Raw genomic sequence first — 14,001 nt, forward strand, 5'->3', positions numbered from 1 at the left:
ATCATTTTCATTGGGCTGGTTACAAACCATCTAAATATTTTTCTGTCAGCTTTAATGATATCCCTGTTATATATTAACCACATATATAAGATAGTAGATAATATTCTCACCTTGAAGTCAGATAGTTCTTGGTATCAGATGTTTCACCTGCCAATGTTGATTTTAGCAAAGCAGTTTAATTCCTCTTTCTACAGTGCCTGTTGTTTGTGTTCAGTTCAGTCAGAATAATGTGCACACAGCACTGACCTAACCTAACCCGCTAGAGTGTTTTTTTCTTTAGTACTTTCATGGGATGTGGGTGTCACCGGCAAGGCTAGCTTTTAGTGTCCACCCTTAGCTGATCTTGAACTGAGTGTCTTGCTCGGCCATTTCAGAGGGGGGTTAAAAGTCAACAGACACACACACACACACACACACTGCTGTGGGTCTGGAGTCACGTGTAGACCAGGCCAGATTTCCTTCCCTAAGGGGACACCAGTGAAGCAGATGGGTTTTTTAATGACAATTGACAATGCTTTCATTGGTCACCCCAGAGGTCAAGGGTTCATAGTTTCGTGGTCACCTGAGGCTAGTCTTCAATTCCAGATTTTATTCGTCAAGTTTAAATTCCGTCAGCCGCCGTGGTGGGATTTGAACCCGTGCCCCCCGCCCCGGGGCCATTACCCCGGGCCTCTGGAAGGCTAGTCCAATGACAATACCGCTACGCCACCGTTTCTCCATCAAAGTAAAGCACTGGTACCCGCACCACGACTCTGTCCTGCCCTCCTTTCAGGGCCACTGAATGCACTCCCGTGTTCCAGGTGTGCAGCTGAAGAAAAACGCCCCCTCCTTTAGAATTGAAATGAGCCCCTGTATTTGTGGCTCCGATAGTCTACCCATTGGACCACGGTGGGTGGCCCCTGCGTCAAAGGTGGTACTGATTTGAACGTGTGAATGTATAACTGGCTCACTGCTCCTGTGACCAGTTCCTGTTGGTGGACTGTGTGTTTCTGCGCCTGGCAGAGATGCTCCTTGTGTCACCCTTACTCTCTGCTTTCTTACTGACTCCCCCTCTCCTTTCTCTCCCTAGTGGTTCCAGCAGCAGCATGGTCGCCATTGACAACAAGATTGAACAAGCCATGGTAAGGATGAGCCTTTTTGTAAGTGCAGCATGGGGGGAAAACAGTGCATTGATCTAGCAGCTTTCACCTTCCAGGATGTCCCAAAGTGTCGTCACAGCCCATTTCGTTCCTTCGGGGGTGGGGGCATGGTTTCTGTTGTTTTGTAGTCAGGTGCAGCAATCGGTGTGCACGTTCTGACTGTGTACTCACCAGGGCAAACTGCAGTAAGATGAAAGTCAGCAGCCCGTCTGCTTTTGTTGGTGTTGGTTGAGGAACGGACAATGCCCCAGGGGTAGTGGGGAGCGCTCTCCTGCTCACCTTCAAACAGTGGCCTGGAACCTTTTACACCCTATACAACAGGCAGGTGGAGGGCCCGGCGTTAACCCCCCCCCCCCCAATCCGAAGGACATCCCCTCCAACACCGCAGCGCTATTCGTTGTCAGCCGTGGCTCCACAGGTAGCATTCGCGCTGCGGAGTCAGAGAGCTGTAGGTTCCAGTCCCTGTACTGCAGTGACTTGTGCACACGAACCAAGGCTGACACACCCCACCCCCAGTGCTGGTACCGAGGGAGTGCTGCACAGTCAGAGGTGCTGCCTCTGGTGAAACCAAGGCCCCATCTGTCCCCTCAGGTGGGTGTAAAAGATGCCAGTATTCCATGGAAGAGCAGGAGGCTTCTCCCTGGTGTCCAGGCCAATACTTATCCCTCACTCAACATCACTGAAAATCTGATTATCGTCATCACCTCCCCACTTCCTGATTCCCCAAAGCCTATCCACCCTCTACATGGCACAAGTCAGGAGTGTGATGGAATACTCCCCACTTGCCTGGATGAGTGCAGCTCCCACAACACTCAAGAAGCTCAACACCATCCAGGACAAAGCAGCCCCGCTTTATTGGCACCCCATCCACAAACATTCACTCCCTCCACCACCGACGCACAGTAGCAGCAGTGTGTGTACCATCTACAAGATGCACTGCAGCAACTCACCAAGGCTCCTTCGACAGCACCTTCCAAACCCACGACCTCTACCATCTAGAAGGACAAGGGCAGCAGACACATGGGAACACCACCGCCTGGAAGTTCCCCTCCAAGCCACTCACCATCCTGACTTGGGAATATATCGGCCATTCCTTCACTGTCGCTGGGTCAAAACCCTAGTACTCCCTCCCTAGCAGCACTGTGGGTGTACCTACACCACATGGACTGCGGCGTTTCAAGAAGGCAGCTCACCACCACCACCACCTTCTCAAGGTGCATTTGGGGATGGGCAATAAATGCTGGGCCCGGCCAGCAAATCCCACACCCCGTGAACCTTGCTGTTTGTGGGAACCCGCTGTGTGCAGGTTGCCAGCTGCGCTTCCTACACTAAAACAGCGACTACACTTCAAAACACTTCATTGGCTGGTAAGGTGTTTTGCGGGGGGGGTGACTTGAGGCTGTGAAAGGCGATCGATTGTTCCACCTCCCTCAGCGGCGGGTCAGGTTCGAGGTCCCTGCAGCGGAGCTCGAGTGCCAACGCCCAGCGAGGTGAACCACCTTACGGATGAACGTAATGGGTGGGGGGGCGTGGTGGGAACCTTTCCCAAACTCCGCTCGTTGAAGACAGCTAAGAGAAAGAAAAGTGACCCTAGGCTCTGACCTGCCCGATACAGCTTGGTGGGTGGGTGGGTGGGTGAGCCCCTTGACCCCTGTGCCTGATCGTCAGGAATAGGAGCAGGAGTTGGCCTGTTCTGCCGCCATTCAAAAAAAACTGCTGACCGTTGACCCTCAGCTCCACATTTTCCACCCTATCCCTATCCCCAGAAGATTCCCTTCGTTCCCAAAGTCAGAGAGCCCTGAGAAGATTCGCTCGGTTTAACCAAAAAAAAAAAATAAGGTTGGCGGATTGAATGTCGGACCTGAGTGAGGTGCGAACCCGCGCGTAGAGGCAACCGACGACCTTAAGGCAGCACCTGAGAATGCCAGCCACGCCTGAGCCCTGAAAGCACACGCCTCCCACCTCCTGACGCTGTTTCCCCACCCCCCCCCCCACACAGACAGAGCCCGGAGTGTCGCAGTGCGAGGCGACTCCTGTGGTCAGCGCTTCCTCCTCGCCTGAGCAGCTGAGTTTGTTATTTTCGATGATCTTGCGAGGCGCTGCCACACAAACAGGAAACCACCCTGCGAGCACATCCTCGCACCCGATTGGCTCCCCCCCCAGGAGTAATAATATCCACCTATATAAGGGGCAGAGCCTGCAAGCCTGCTGTAAAACCCAGCCTGCTTCGGAAGGGAATGGCAGAGGAGAGTCCGTGATCGTACTCCCCTGGGACCTGCTTTATGCCCGTCACTTTCAGACTGGCACCATTCGGCGAGGATGCCTGATGAGCAAGGATATCATGTAGGTTCACTGCCACTAACTGGTCACAATGACCTGTGTGTAACGCCCTCGCGGAACCTGAGGCTGTAAGGAGGGTATCGGCTCCGGAGCGTCGGACAAATCGCGAGATCGCAGTCCGAGTCCGTGAGCTATAAGGTTAAAAAAAGATCAACGTGGAATAAATAGATTCCCTCCTCGCTCTATTTTTCCTCCTCTCCTCCTCCCTCTCCGTTTCTTGCTTTTGCTCTCTCACTTTCTGCCCCCTCCCACTCTTCATTATTTCTCCTCTTCCTCTTGTCCCTTTTCTCTAACTCTTCCTCCATCTCTCTTCCCCTCTTTCCTTTTCACTCTTTCTCCCCTTTTCTCCAACTCTTCCTCCATCTCTCTTCCCCTCTCCTTTTCACTCTTTCTCTCCTTTTCTCCAACTCTTCCTCCATCTCTCTTCCCCTCTCTCCTTTTCACTCTTTCTCCCCTTTTCTCCAACTCTTCCTCCATCTCTCTTCCCCTCTCCTTTTCACTCTTTCTCTCCTTTTCTCCAACTCTTCCTCCATCTCTCTTCCCCTCTCTCCTTTTCACTCTTTCTCCCCTTTTCTCCAACTCTTCCTCCATCTCTCTTCCCCTCTCCTTTTCACTCTTTCTCTCCTTTTCTCCAACTCTTCCTCCATCTCTCTTCCCCTCTCCTTTTCACTCTTTCTCTCCTTTTCTCTAACTCTTCCTCCATCTCTCTTCCCCTCTCTCCTTTTCACTCTTTCTCCCCTTTTCTCCAACTCTTCCTCCATCTCTCTTCCCTGCTCTCCTTTTCACTCTTTCTCCCCTTTTCTCCAACTCTTCCTCCATCTCTCTTCCCCTCTCTCCTTTTCACTCTTTCTCCCCTTTTCTCCAACTCTTCCTCCATCTCTCTTCCCCTCTCTCTCCTTTTCACTCTTTCTCCCCTTTTCTCCAACTCTTCCTCCATCTCTCTTCCCCGCTCTCCTTTTCACTCTTTCTCCCCTTTCCTCTAACTCTTCCTCCATCTCTCTTCCCCTCTCTCCTTTTCACTCTTTCTCCCCTTTTCTCTAACTCTTCCTCCATCTCTCTTCCCCTCTCTCTCCTTTTCACTCTTTCTCCCCTTTTCTCCAACTCTTCCTCCATCTCTCTTCCCCTCTCTCTCCTTTTCACTCTTTCTCCCCTTTTCTCCAACTCTTCCTCCATCTCTCTTCCCCTCTCTCCTTTTCACTCTCTCCCCTTTTCTCCAACTCTTCCTCCATCTCTCTTCCCCTCTCTCCTTTTCACTCTTTCTCCTCTCTCCTTCCCTTCCTCTTGCCCCTTCTATCTTTTCTCCATCTCCCTTCCCTCCCCCTTCTCTCACCTTCTCACTCACTCACTCTCCCTCTTCCCCTTTCCTTCTTTCCCTTTACCCTTTCTTTCCCCCTCTCTCACTCTCTCCCTTTCTCTCACTCCACTACCTCCCTTTCTTTCTCTCTCTCTCTCTCTCTCTGTCGCACTGATGAAACTGTTTATGTCCAGGTTGTCCACTTGCATTTTAGCATTTTAAGTAAAGACAAATTTAAGCGTTCATTGCACAGATTCGACCTCCCATTTGTCAGCAATAAATGTTTATTTAAGATGATTATTTTTGAGGCACAGTTTGTAGGTAATGGTGTTGAGTGTAGAAGAATGGTTTGCTGAGGGGTAGTTAAAGCAGTGCTGAATTTGATCAAAAAAGCAACAGAGCCACAATGACTCGAATACCAATAACAATATCAATGAAAAAGAACTGAAAGTTTTTTAAATGTTGTTAATGATGTGATACTTTCTCGCAATTACGATGTTAAAATCGAAGCCTTGAGTGGGAAGCCGCAAATATCCATTGGTGGGATGTGGGCGTCGCTGGCTAGGTCAGCATTTATTGCCCGTCCCTAACTGGCCTTGTTCAGAGGGGGGGCATTTAAGAGTCAATCACATTTGCTGTGGGGGTCTGGAGTCACATGTAGGCCAGACCGGGTAAGGGCGGCAGATTTCCCTCCCCTAAAGGGCGTTAGTTTTCACCGCAGTCGGCAATGGTTTCGTGGTCACCATCAGACTTTTAATTCCAGATTCTTTATTGAATTCAAGTTCCACCATCTGGCGTGGTGGGATTCGAACCCGGGTTTCCCCCCACCCAGAGCATTACCCTGGGGGTCTCTGGGTTACTAGCCCGGTCACAATACCACGGTGTGCCACCTCAGCAGCCTGCCTCGAGTCGGTACCACAGGTGGTACTTTCTGTCGCGACTTGATGGCTTGTTTGGCTATTTCGGTGCGGGGGGCTGGGGGCGTGCAGTTAAGAATCAACCACGTTTCTGTGGCCCTGCAGCCACCTGTGGGTCAGGCCGGGTGCAGACGGCAGATTTCCTTCCCCTGACGGACATGAGTGAACCACAGCAGCTGGGTTTTTAATGACAATCCAGTAACGTCATTAAGGGGGCTGGCATTTGATTCCCGGATCCTCGCCACCCTGGCCCTTCAGCGTTGCAAGCCCCTGGGTTTAGAGGAAAGGGCTTGTGGATGAATGTCAGTGTGGGGATGTGTTGAACCTTATGGCCTGGTGCTTCTGCTCTCTGTGTGACTTCTGAGTTGAGAGTCTCTTTTCTTTCCACCCCTTCCCCCCCACCAACCCCCCTTCATGCTCCGTAGGACCTGGTCAAGAGTCACTTGATGTACGCAGTCCGCGAGGAGGTGGAGGTGCTGAAGGAGCAGATCAAGGAGCTCATCGAGCGCAACACGCTGTTGGAGCGGGAGAACACCCTGCTGAAGTCACTGGCCAACTCAGACCAGCTCTCCCAGCTCCAGGCTCAGCTGCGGAGCTCAGGGGGCAACACCGGGACCTCGGGCTCCTCACCCGCCAGCACCACCTGAACAGGAAGGAGAGGGAAACGCTGCGTGGCGGAGTGGGAGGAGGAGGAGGGGGTGGTGGGGGGGTGGGTAAGGGGTTCTTCCTCCCCCCCCCCCCCCCCTCCCTCCCTCCCTCCCTCCCTCCCTTAAACACTACACGAGAGAGAGAGAGCGAGAGCGAGCGGGTAAAACAGCCGGGGGAGGGAGGCCTCCTGGCGGCGCCGACACTCCAGCACCGAGCCGGTGGGATCCGAGCTTATAAACAGACTGATCTTTATGTGATGCTGCTAACTGGGCAATGGCTGCCTTTTTTTTTTAATAAGACTTGTGCGTGCGGGGCGATGTTAGAGTGGGGCGGGGGGGGGTGCGGGGTGCAGGGTGGGGGGGCAGTGGAGTGGAAGGGAGGAGAGAGGTTGTGAGGGTGGGGGGTGCTGCTTTTATACAAGGTCTTAAAAGGTTGGGGAGGGACCCGGTGGGGCGGGGGTTATGTCCGGGAGTTGGGAAGGAGCTAAGCTTACCCAGAGGCTGGTTTTGGTGATCCTGACTTTTCCCTTTCTCTCTCTCTCTCTCTTACTCTCCGTCTCTTTCTCTCTCTCTCTCTTAGTCACCCCCTCTCTCTCTCTCTTTCTCTCTCTTTCTCTCTCTTTCTCTCTCTTTCTCTCTCTTACTCTCCGTCTCTTACTCTATCTCTCTCTCTCTCTTACTCTCCGTCTCTTACTCTCTCTCTCTCTCTCTTACTCTCCGTCTCTTACTCTCTCTCTCTTACTCTCCGTCTCTCTCTCTTACTCTCCGTCTCTTACTCTCTCTCTCTCTTACTCTCCGCCTCTCTCTCTTACTCTCCATCTCTTACTCTCTCTCTCTTTCTCTCTCTCTCACTCTCTTTCTTACTCATCCTCTCTCTCTCTCTCTTACTCTCTCTCTTTCTCTCTCTCTCTCTTACTCACCCCCTCTCTCTCTTTCTCTCTCTCTTTCTCTCTCTCTCTCTCTCTCTCTCCCTCTCTTTCTTACTCACTCCCCTCAACCCAGAGTGGGAGCAAAGTGAGCCATCCCGTGGGGGCAAACGGGAGACTTGAAGCCGTTTTCGGGGTGGGGAGGAGGGGCTCCCCCCTCCTCTTCCACCTCCCACTGCCTCCCCCCACCCCCCCTTCAAGTTGCAACTCGTACGGGTAACACCGCCCCCTCTCTTTCCCCACCCCCCCAGCCTAATGTAGTTGCACAGGAATCGTCCTTGACGGATGAGGTAGCAACAGGAAACAGTGAAGCTGCGCACAATGCTTTTTGTTTTATTGACACGAGAAGCCTTGCTTTACCTCGCAAGCCGGCACCAGCCTGATCGCTTCCTTAGACAAACGCCTCGCAAAATATCTTTGCACCCGCCTCCCCTTTCACACCTGCTTTATTTAAACTCCGGCCAGCTCTGGGTTTGCCTCCTGCCCTTGTCCTGAATGGGGACGCGGAGCAGTGGCTGGAAAGTGTCTCGAAAAGCACCCCCACCCCCCGGCTTTCCCCCCCGATCCAGTATTTCGCTCGAGGGCCCCAGTGTTGCTTTGGTCTCCCCCCAGCGCGTGTGAAGGTCAGTGACAGCGAATCTTACACACGCGGAGAGGGGGGCGTTGGACGTCAGCGTGGCTGAAGCGAAAGCGCCTGGCAAAGCTTATGACTCGCCTCACCGGCAAGTGAGTGTCGGGGGGGGTGGGGGGGGGTTTTGAGTGAGCGTGAGGGGGTTGGGGACGGGGCTTAGGGGGAGGCTGGGTGGGTGAGGCACGAGGGGGCCGGGTGGGGAGTGAGGTGGGCGGGAAGGCGTCAGGTTAGTTCGTGCACCCCCATCAAGCTCTCCCCTCCCCGACTGCACCACCCCCCCCCCCCCCCTCCACACTCCCAAACCCCCCCACGTGGCGGGTGGGAGAGAGACATGTGAGAAGGTTGTGGGCATCCACAGGGAGGAGGAGCAGGAAAAGGGCAGAATCTTGAGGGTCCGTGGACGTGGTCATGAAGCAGGTAAAGAGGTTAAAACACACCCATGAGCTTCAGAGATAAAGCAGCACCAGCTTTAATTAAATCAGTTCTTCTGCACACATACGCGCTCTCTCTCTCTGTGTGTCTCTCTCTCTGTCTCTGTCTCTCTCTCTGTGTCTCTCTCTGTGTCTCTCTCTCTGTCTCTCTCTCTGTGTCTCTCTCTCTGTCTCTCTGTGTCTCTCTCTGTGTCTCTCTCTCTGTCTCTGTCTCTCTCTCTGTGTCTCTCTCTGTGTCTCTCTCTGTGTCTCTCTGTCTCTGTGTCTCTCTCTCTGTGTCTCTCTCTCTGTCTCTCTCTCTGTGTCTCTCTCTCTGTCTCTCTCTGTGTCTCTCTCTCTGTCTCTCTCTCTGTGTCTCTCTCTCTGTCTCTCTCTCTCTGTCTCTCTCTCTCTGTCTCTCTCTCTCTCTCTGTCTGTCTGTCTCTCTCTCTCTTTCTTTCTCCCTGTCTCTGTGTCTCTCTCTGTGTCTCTCTCTCTCTGTCTCTCTCTCTCTGTGTGTCTGTCTCTCTCTGTCTCTCTTTGTCTCTCTGTGTCTCTGTCTCTCTCTCTGTGTCTCTCTCTCTGTGTCTCTGTCTCTCTCTGTGTCTCTCTCTCTCTCTCTCTCTGTGTCTCTCTCTCTGTGTCTCCCTCTCTCTGTCTCTCTCCCTCTGTCTCTCTCTCCCTCCCCCTCTCTCGACACTGTGTCTAGTTTACAAAGCTATAGCCTAAATTGGTCGAGGAATCAATATGTTAGGCAATGCAATCTGTTGTGTTCTGGAGAAGCATCTTAGCCACGTTTTCAGCCTTTCTCATTTGTTTTTTTGGACTTGTTCATTTTGAATAATCACTGACTTGATTTCGTAGGAGATGGAATTGAATCCTGCAAAAATTTGTAATATTTACAAATGGTTGAAAGAGCATTTTTTAGAGAGTACTAAAAACTTTTTTTTTTTAAAAAGATAAAAGCTTCTCTCAAGAATTTTAAGTTAAAACTCTCTTAATTTGAAGTCGCCTGTTGTATTTGGGCCAGGCGAAAGTAGGCAGGGGGCCAGGTGAGAAGCTGGGTGCAGCAGCTCTCCCAACCAGACCAGGGCAAGTGACAAGCCCGAATCTTGAGGCTGTGTGCATGAAAGGGGGCCACTGAACCTCACTCGAGTACTAGTCTGCTCGATGGGTTGGGGGTGGACAAAGGCAACATGTGATTTGCGCTTGGGTGGGGAGGGGGTGTTGGTGGTGGTGTGGCAGAGGAAGGGGGTTGTATCCGTTCTCTGCTTGGACCTTGTCTCGTTTGGACCTTGCCTTTCCCCCAGTATCTTCCCTCCCCCCCCACCGTCTCAAGTCCCCCGCCCTTCAAGCGCCCACCTTTATTGCGCCCTGGAAGCCTGACTTGGCCCAGCAAAGAAGTGGCAGTCCCACTACATCTGTTAACACGCACGATGGAATGGGTTAACCAGCTTCGGTGACAGACAGAGGAGTGGGGGTGGGTGGAGAACAGAGTTTAGCTGATGCCCCCCCACCACCCCAGCTGGTGCGGAGAGAGGGAGGAGCTATTTCCTTTACAAATTGCCTGGTTAAACCGTGGGCGGTCCCAAATGTTGGGTTGGGTGCATTCTGCGGACGGGATAACTAGAGTGTGAGGGGGGCAGGGGGTAAGGAGGGCAGTGTACACACAGGGTGCGGGGGTGGGGGGTGGGGGGTGGTGGGCAAGAGGGATGGATGGGAGAAGGTGGGCAGGACAATTGGTAAGGATGGCGGTGGGCCTAGGGGACATGGAACAAACATAGCTCCAGCCTGTTCAGAAATAGCTTCAGAAACCCCCCCCACCCTTGCTGGGCCCCACGTTTTGGATATTCCTGGTGCTATTTAAAGGCGATATCCCAGTGGTTTTTAAACCGTTTGAACACCCCCCACTCCCGGAACATCTGTCCTTGCCCTGAAGTGAGGTGATGCTCCAATAACATGGGTACCGGTGCAGCACTCCCGTCGGGACCTGGGAACCCTGGAGACCTCTCATTATTGACCAAAACCCAACAGCAGAGACCATTGATATTTCACCCCTCCACCCCGTGTGCCATCGGCAGGGAGCTTGGCATTTTATTTACCAGAGTTAATAGCCGCTTGTCTCACCCCGCAGCCACGTCTATCTAACTTAGACAGAGCTGTGGTTTGAGTTACAAGATCCTTTTATTAAAATAACACCCCCCCAGCCCGCAGACCCCACCTCCCCACTCTTCAATGTCCCCTTGACTGATTATTGCGGAGAAGTGGTGGGTGGGTGGGGGCGGGGGGGGGTGGCGGTGGTTGGTGGAGGGGATATTGAGATTGCTGCCTCTCTTTATACTGTGATTTCTGCTCCGTTTCTGGGCCTGATCTAGCCAATTGATAACGCGCTGTATCTAAACCCACGTGCACCACAGCGTCTTATTAGCTCTGCCAACTTATAATTTTGTTTTTTTTTATTCAATAAAAAAAACTCGTAATTAAAAGTGAAAAAGCACAAAAGCAAGGGGCACCTGGTGTGGAGAGTAGTGTTATCGTGTATGTGTGTGTGTGTGCGTGTGTGTGTGGCATTCCTTTCAACTGGAAAAGAGCTTTGTCCCCAGCTCATTCAGTGTCGTACGTGTCGTCTTAGTTTGCTTCCCCAGATCCTCCCTCCTCCCGGCCCCTCAGAGCCTGAGGGGTAGGCGGTGGACCCCGATGTCAACGGGGCTGCATTTGGGGGCCACCTTTGTCTGAGGGGGGCCACCTTTGTCTGGGGGGGGCCACCTTTGTCTGGTGGGGGCCACCTCTGGTGGGGCCACCTACAGGTACAGGAGACCTCAACTGGGATCCTTGTTTTGAGAGAGATTAGCAAGACACTGACTGACCTCTGGTACCCACAGGCCAGCCTGGAAGGGTGGGGTTGGTTTACCGAGTAAAAACCTGGGGGCGTGAAGTGACACAGCACATTGGCGGTGACCCTGCAACATTAACAGTTTCTAACCACGCCACCTCCCCCCCCCCTCAACGCTACCCTGCCCTTTGCATTTTGTGCCTTGAGGCACAATGAGGCTAAGCCAATGCTCTGGCTTCTCTCCCGTTGCAGCTCTCTGGGCGTGAGCCACGGAACTCTGCTCCCATGGCTCTGCTGGAGGGACGAGGGAAGAGGAAAGGCAAGGGTGCGGACCGGACCGGCCTGACGGTCGCCCGGCAACACTGACGGGAATGGGAACCGGAGCCGTCGACTCCCCCCCACCACACACAACCTTGGGAAGTTCAACCGAGACCCTCTGGGTTTCTGTGTGAAACTTCCCCCCACCCACCCCCCCCCACCGGAACAGAAACAGGCCATTCGGCACCTACTAGCCCAGGCCGGTGTTTGTCCCTCACACTGGCCTCCTGTTTCACCCCACCCCGTCGAGGTAACCTGCTGCTTCCTCCCTCGTGCGCCTATCCCACTCCCCCTTAAATGGATTTTTCTGTGTGGGCTCAGTTGGAAGCGGAAGAAGAAGTCGAGCCTCAGCGGTTGCTGCAGGGAGGCCATTCAGCCCATTGTGTCTGTGCCTGCCCACTGACAGTGCCCTCCGATTCGCCCCAGTCCCACTCCCAGTACTTATCCAACTCCCCTTTCGAAAAGCTGCTGTTTAATCTCATTTCGGGGACTGTGCTCCAGATCTTCATAACTGGCTGGGTAAATAAAAACATTCTCATCCCTCCGACCTGTGGGCTCGAGACGTAGAGCCTGCCAGGTCAAGGAATGGGCTTTTCTGGCCCACGTAGTCCTTTTTTTAAACACCCTGACTGCCACCCCGCCCTCACAGCCAGCTGCAATGCCCCGGTTATTCCTTGCACCCCCCCCCCGGGTGTACTGTCCCCTTGGGGCCGCACGTTCCAATCTTAACCCCAGTCGGTTGTGAACTGGTTTGTGTAAACCTGACCCGCTTGAAAAATCAGCATCCACGGTGAAAACAGCCGGGTTCTCGTTTGGAAGGGTGGGTGGGTTTGGGGGGCGGTGAATTAAAAACCCCAACTGGCTCACTGACCTCCCCCACGGGAAGAGAAATGCCAAATTCCCGCTACCTCACCTGACCCTGCGGGGTTGACCTGTGACCTCCGAAGTGACCCAGCAAGCCGGTGAGTTGGAAGCACCGCCTCCCAAGGCAACTAACTCGAGGTTGGGAACCTCGGACTTGGGGGCAGGAGTAAGGCCGTTCGGCCCCCTCTAGCCTGCTCCACCATTCATCAAGAACGTGGCTGATCTGATTGTGGCCTGAACTCCACATTCCTGTCTGTTCCCCCGTTACCCCCACCCCCCTGCCCCTTGACTCCCTTGTCAATCAAAAACCCTGTCTTAACTCTGCCTTGAATGAATAGATGAGAAATAAGACAGTTACGTCACTGGACTAGAAATCCAGATGGCCGGATTTATCCTCTGGACAGCGTGTTGTAAATCCCGCCAAAGCATTTTAACTTTAATTTTCTTTAAGAAAAATAGTTGAAAAAAGCTGGTGGGGTTGGGCGGGTGGGGGCTGTTATATGACCATAGGAGTAGGCCATTCAGCCCATCAGGTCTGCCCTGCCATTCAGTGAGGTCATGGGCTGATCTGATAACCCCCAACTCCACCAGCCTCAGTAAAAGTGACCACGGAGCTGCTAGGTTGTTCTAAAAACTCAACCGGCCCGCCAGTGTCCTTTAGGGTAGACTCAGTCTGGACCCTGCGTGTGACTCCAGACCCACCCGCCTCGGATGTGCTTGATTCTTAATCGCCCTCCGAAGGGGCCAGATCAACGATATCAAACTGCGATCGTCAGCGGCCACCAGCTTCTCGAAGACGACTAGAATCGGGCTTCGGATGCCCCATTGCTGCTCTCTGCTGTTGACTTCATAACGTGGGCTGGCCCTCAGTCGCTGAGGGAGGGGTGCATTGCGATGTTAAAATGAGCTGCCGCCAACCTTCACTCCCGACCACCCACCACCCCCCCCCCCGCCGCCTCCCCAAATTCACCCAAGCCATGAGGACCCCACAGCGCTATTCAAAGTGCCACCTCCAAAAACATCGGCCACGCTCGCCGGTAGCTGAGAGACTCCGACCCACAGGGTTGATCGTTTGACTTCACTACTGTTCCCGCTGCTTCGATGATCCACCCGATTACGTCTCCTCAAAGCCTGGGCCTGCGCCCACCCAAAGTCCCATGTGCCCGTCAGCCTCATCCACCGACCTCTGCCGCCTCAAAAAAATTGATGCCCAGGTCCTTACGCTTTCGTCTCCCCACCCCCCCCCCGTTAGTTTCCCTCGGTGAATGATCACACCATTCCATTAGGTAGTTACAACACAGAAACAGGCCCTGAGGCCCAACTAGTCCATACTTGCTAGTGTTTACCCTCCAAGTGAGCCTCTTCACTCACCCCAACAGCATATCCTTCCAATCCTTTCTCCCTCATACATTTGTCTGTTAAATGCATTTCTTCCCCCCCCTCCCCTTCTTAGTGGAGACTATCATTTCAGCACGACCATCCCCTATTCTCTGGAAATTCCCACCTCCAATGTGCCATCTCCCTCGCTGACATTAAACAAGAAATCGTTTCTCAAAGCCCCCCCAGCCCCAAATCGGTTTCCCCTCCTTGCCCAGTGCCGTTCTGTTTGTCTACCCTACAAAATTGTGAAACACCCACCTCCACACATAAACGACCGCGACACCTTGCATCAAAAGTGCGAG

General features: G+C 53.3%; 1 protein-coding gene across 1 annotated transcript; it reads left to right on the forward strand.

Annotated features, from left to right (window-relative positions):
* Positions 1-1,068: 1,068 nt before the first annotated feature.
* On the forward strand, positions 1,069-6,394 carry LOC144675333 (TSC22 domain family protein 1-like). Its single transcript, XM_078536167.1, has 2 exons — positions 1,069-1,121; positions 6,116-6,394. Exons 1-2 carry the CDS (start codon positions 1,086-1,088, stop codon positions 6,335-6,337), a joined length of 258 nt encoding a protein of 85 aa, XP_078392293.1. The 5' UTR covers positions 1,069-1,085; the 3' UTR covers positions 6,338-6,394.
* Positions 6,395-14,001: the final 7,607 nt, after the last annotated feature.

The sequence above is a fragment of the Cetorhinus maximus genome, unplaced genomic scaffold, assembly GCF_964194155.1.
Source record: "Cetorhinus maximus unplaced genomic scaffold, sCetMax3.hap1.1 HAP1_SCAFFOLD_948, whole genome shotgun sequence".
Classification (NCBI taxonomy): domain Eukaryota; kingdom Metazoa; phylum Chordata; class Chondrichthyes; order Lamniformes; family Cetorhinidae; genus Cetorhinus; species Cetorhinus maximus.